This window comes from Sinocyclocheilus anshuiensis, unplaced genomic scaffold, assembly GCF_001515605.1.
Source record: "Sinocyclocheilus anshuiensis isolate Anshui unplaced genomic scaffold, SAMN03320099.WGS_v1.1 scaffold708, whole genome shotgun sequence".
Classification (NCBI taxonomy): Eukaryota; Metazoa; Chordata; class Actinopteri; order Cypriniformes; family Cyprinidae; genus Sinocyclocheilus; species Sinocyclocheilus anshuiensis.
The window spans coordinates 1,686,045-1,691,448 of NW_015555881.1; the positions used below are offsets into that span (position 1 = coordinate 1,686,045).

The 5,404-nt window shown below is 33.2% G+C and overlaps 1 protein-coding gene across 1 annotated transcript; it reads left to right on the top strand.

Annotated features, from left to right (window-relative positions):
* Positions 1-309: 309 nt before the first annotated feature.
* On the top strand, positions 310-4,662 carry LOC107675764 (alpha-N-acetyl-neuraminyl-2,3-beta-galactosyl-1,3-N-acetyl-galactosaminide alpha-2,6-sialyltransferase-like). The gene is made up of 5 exons (XM_016470198.1): positions 310-375; positions 448-588; positions 1,643-2,052; positions 2,136-2,241; positions 3,662-4,662. The coding sequence occupies exons 1-5, from the start codon at positions 364-366 to the stop codon at positions 3,866-3,868; spliced, it is 876 nt and encodes a 291-aa protein (XP_016325684.1). The 5' UTR covers positions 310-363; the 3' UTR covers positions 3,869-4,662.
* The last annotated feature ends 742 nt before the right edge of the window (positions 4,663-5,404 follow it).

Genomic DNA, 5,404 nt, shown 5'->3' on the forward strand with positions numbered 1-5,404 from the left:
TTTTCATGCTGTCCATATACTAATATGCGATTACAGTTAAGGCACATAAAATCATTATGCAATGGCTTGTATATTAATTTCATAATGTGTTTATTGTCGTTGCGCTGCGATAAAAGTTTATCATTGTCAGCAGGGTTCTGACTGTAATCAAAAGCCACAGTAGTGAAAAAATACACATATATATATATATGTATATATATATATATATATATATATATATATATATATACACATTTTTTTCACATATGTGTGTTCAGTGAGTGCTTGTTGGAAGAATTCAATTGGGTTTTTATATTTTCTCAGGAAAATGAGGGTTTGCTCCCCAGTTCAGCACCTGGGTTGGAGCTTCAGCCTCAACAGGACATGAAATCCCTGGTACAGTAAAAAAAACAAAAACAGTTTATTACTGACTCTGAATGAACCTGTCTCACATCCTTCATTCCTCAGAGGTTTCACTGGATCTGCCTCCTCCTCGTCTCTGTGTGTCTGTTGCTATGGTACAGTCATGTGATGAGGTCTGGACTTACCATGAAAACAGGCCTGCGTGGTTATGTGAGGGTTCATCTCAACACTCGCTCAACTTCATATGTAAGCTGCATTCCATCTTTGACCCTTTGAACAATTCCGTTTTAAAGGAATAGTTCACCCAAAAATGATTATTTCAATTTGCTAAAAATGTACTCAACCTCAGGTCATCCAAGATGTAGATGAGTTTGTTTCTTCATCAGATTTGGAGAAATGTAGCATTGCATCAGTTGCTCAGCAATGGATGCTCAGCAGTGAATGGGTGCCGTCAGAATGAGAGTCCAAACAGCTGATAAAAACATCACAATAATCCACACCACTCCAGTCCATGCAGTTAATGTCTTGAGAAATTAAAAGCTGCGTGTTTTCTTGATCTGTGCATATTTCTCACCTAATTCAGACAAGATGACTTTTTCACTGGAGAAAGCAATATTATTAATAGAGGACTATTTTAAGCGACGGTTTGAAGTTAAAAAATCTTAATGATGGATTAGTTTCTTACAAACATGCAGCTTTTTGTTTTTGTTTGGACTCTCATTCTGACGGCACCCATTCACTGCAGAGCATCCATTGCTGAGCGAGTGATGGAATGCTACATTTCTCCAAATCTAATGAAGGAACAAACTCATCCTAATCTTGAACGGCCTGAGGGGGAGTACATTTTCAGCAAAGTTTTATTTTTAGATGAAATATTCCTTTCATATATTCCTAGTATACACTACCGATCAAAAGTTTGGGATCAGTAAGACTTGTAATGTTTTTTAAATAAGTCTCTTTGACTTATTTATTTTATTTATTTATTTATTTCAGTCATTGAGGCTGCATTTATTTGATCAAAAATACAGAAAAAAAAAACAGTAAAAACAGAAAATGTTATTACAACAGCTTTGATCACAGGAATAAATTAGATTTTAAAGTATATTAATTGTATATGTATCTAATTAATGTATATTAATTATATTTTAATGTATATTAATATCATTGTGAAATAATATTTCACAAAATTAAATGTTATAAATGCAGTCTTGATGAGCATAAGAAACTCCTGTAAACAAAAACATAAAAAATCATTCTGATCCCAAACATTTGACTGGTAGTGTATATAATGTGTTTTCAGTTCCTGGACTTCCGCTGTGGCCGCTGTGCCGTGGTGTCCAGTTCAGGGCAGATGCTGGGCGGTGCACGGGGTCAGGAGATCGACCGACAGGACTGTGTGATCCGCATGAACGCAGCGCCCACCGTCGGGTACGAGGATGATGTGGGGAACAGGACCAGTCTGCGTGTGGTCTCTCACACCAGCGTGCCACACCTGCTACGGCAGCAGGGCTATTTCTTCGGGCGAGAGGCGGGAACTAGGTACGTCATTTGGGGCCCTGAGAAAAACATGAGGCAGGATGGAAAGGGGAAAATCTTCAATGCACTAGTGATGCTGGCCAAGAAGTATCCACATACAAATATCTACACCGTCACCAGAGAAAAGGTTCAGTACTGTGACAGCATCTTTCAAAACGAGACGGGCAAAAACAGGTTAGTCTTCCTCTCTTCTATCATCATTATTATGTAAAAAAGCAATTGTAAATGTAGTAAATGGATCGCTTTATCTCTGGCAGGATGAAATCGGGGGCATTTCTCAGTACAGGGTTTTTTACCATGATTTTGGCTCTGGAGGTGTGTGACAGTATTCTGGTTTATGGAATGATTGACGGCTCTTACTGCTTTATTTATGACATATTTATTCATATAAGTGTGTCAAAATATGTCATTCATATGGGTGTGTCAAAATATGTCATTCATATGAGTGTGTCAAAATATGTCATTCATATTCATATATTCATATGTCAAAGTGAATATTAATTTTATTAAGTTTATATACGTGTGTGTATGTGTAAACAGACAATTATTTGAAATTAAAATAATTTATGGAATGATTGACGGCTCTTACTGCAGGTGAGTTCAGTTGTTTGAGTTTAGTTTGTTAAGAAAAAAACCATCAAATTCAGTCATTTTTGCATTGTAATTAATTTTGGATCTGACATTATGTATATAGAATTGCATCTCATCTGTACAGAAAACAATTTATAGAATTAATGGTCTGTAGAATTTTACACTTATAGCTTAGTATATTATATAATCAGTGGATTCATATTTTGAAGCGAATATTACTTTTATTGTGTTTATATATGAAGAGTTTATTTGCAAAAACAGATAACTCAGTTTTTTCACATTTTCAAAAATCATGTTTTTTATGATGTTATCGTGTTTTTATTGTGTTTTATTGTGTTAGTTAGCTGTATTTTTTTGTTATTTTTACTTAATCAAAATAACCCAATTGCAGTTTGACTGATATTAATTGGAATACACAATAAAAAAACATGATTTTTGAGTTATCTGTTTTTGCAAATGAACTCTTCGAATATTGCTGGATCTTATGACAAATTGCTTGTGATGTTTCTCATTTGTAAGTCACTTTGGATAAAAGTGTCTAGTGTGTGTCAAAATATGTCATTCATATTCATATATTCATATGTCAAAGTGAATATTAATTTTATTAAGTTTATATACGTGTGTGTATGTGTAAACAGACAATTATTTGAAATTAAAATAATTAATAATTAAATTCATATAATTAATTATGAATAATTTGTCACATTTATAGGAAAGAATTTACAGAATTAGACTGCAGAATATATTTAGACATGTTTAAGTTTATAATTAATAATAATTAATTAATATAATTGATACTGTATACTCTTTCACAAACTTCCTTACATGTACAGAAAATAATTTACAGAAACAATGGACTGTTGGATTTTTCATACCCGTTTATGTTTACACTTATTTATAGCTCAATATATTATGTAATCGACAGATTCATATTTTAAAGTGAATATTAATTTATTTATTAATATAACAATATTAATATGTTACGTAACATGTAACATTTATACATAGAGAGAGAGAGAAACTGAATACAAAACTAGGCACAATTATTTAGAAATAATTCATTAATATAATTAATTTTTACATCCTGGACAAAACAGAATATCTAAGTGTTCATGTATTTTTGCAGGTTTCTTTTGTAAAATGATATTTCTCCCAATGCAGTCCCCTGACTTCTGTGTTTTGGCTTGATTATAGTAACGCCAACCACTCGTTTGTGCCGTATCACTACTACGAGCCGTCGCGTCTGGATGAGTGCCGCATGTACCACGCTCACGAACACGCCAAGAGGGGCGGCCATCGCTTCATCACAGAGAAGCTCATCTACAGCCGCTGGGCGTCTCAGGGGAAACTGCAGTTCGTTTACCCGCCCTGGCCACCGCAGGAACATCAGCAAGACTAGTTTCAACCAGGTTTGACTTTGTGTGAAGTTGCAGGTCAGGCTTCAGGAAACATTTTTCCTCGCAATGTCAGTTTATGCTCATATCAAAAAGCAACATTTGAATCATGCTGCTTTGCCATTGTTTATTCGGTACGGTTTTATTCCTTCAGTCTTAAACATAATTCTGCATAGTATTCTTCATAATAACGAGCCTTTTACATTATTGTATCATTGACAAAAATGTGTCTGTCTGTTGTTTGTTAGTCTGATCTCTGGTTTACTAGCACTTCCCATGATCAACTACTGAAATAACTAAACCCGTCTGTGTGAGAGCATCTGAATTGAGAGCTCAAATGACATTACAGTGTATGTACGTCATACAATACCTCTTATATCAAACATAAATAATCTCTCAGGTGAAACAAGAGCGTTTCACTGTGTATTCATGGCGATGATCAGATGCAGTATCATATCTGAAGCTATGCATTTCCTTCTCACTGATCTGCTTTAACCACTATAGACCACTGCTTCTGTAACTCAAGCCTAGTTAGCAGTAATCAGAGTTAACTAACTAACTTCCCGTCACAGACTGAACTTGCTCGGATGTTGCAGTTTACTTGCAGATTGACATTAAAATATTTCTACAGAGTTTCTATCCCTCCTCTTAAATGATTAAAATCGTACAAAATCACTTGACGTATAATGTATGTCAATGTCATCTTAACTGTGTAAATATGATATTGTATAATCTATGATATAAATGCTCAAAACGTATAATACTACATGTGATCACTGCAATCCTTTATGCAGTGTTAGATGTGATCATATTTTATTTTCATTATACATTTATTAGTAATTAGTCATATTAAAATAACTATTTATTATTTTGAATGTTTTCTGACACTGATGTTTTTATTATTAACACTGTGATTTCCTAATATTTCTTAGCAAAATGATGTTTTTAAGCATTTAACATTCTCATCAACAAAATTATGTCCACATTTTTTCAAGAGAACTCCGCTTTTTTTTTACCTTGATTGCACTTTTTATTTTATTATTTTATGTGTGTGTTTATAGAGAATTTGATGATTCGACACCTAACCCAAGAGGGTTCATTTCTATTTTTACGTGACTGAAAAGGTACTGTGCTTTTATGATTATATATGTTTATTTTTGTATTTATTCCAAAGTGCAAAATGTTACTGTGGAACCAAACTCTATTATTTTCGATATTTCAATATTGCATGTATGTGTTCGCTTAAGATGTTTATTTCATATATTAATGTTTATTTCATATATTAACCCGAGAGAAACTAACTGTATTTGTATATTACTACACAGTATAATGAGATAAGATGATATTCAGTTTAATGTGTATTTTGTTTGACATTACATTGTGTCTTGTTGTCAACCACTCTGTATTTGATGCATAGCCTAATATGAGTTATGTGTTTCCAGTGAAAATTACTAAATTATTCTTTTTTTTTTTTTTTTTTTACTTTAAATTTTAAATGACTCCGAATGGATTAGAAAAATCCTACTTTTTGTACAGCATTG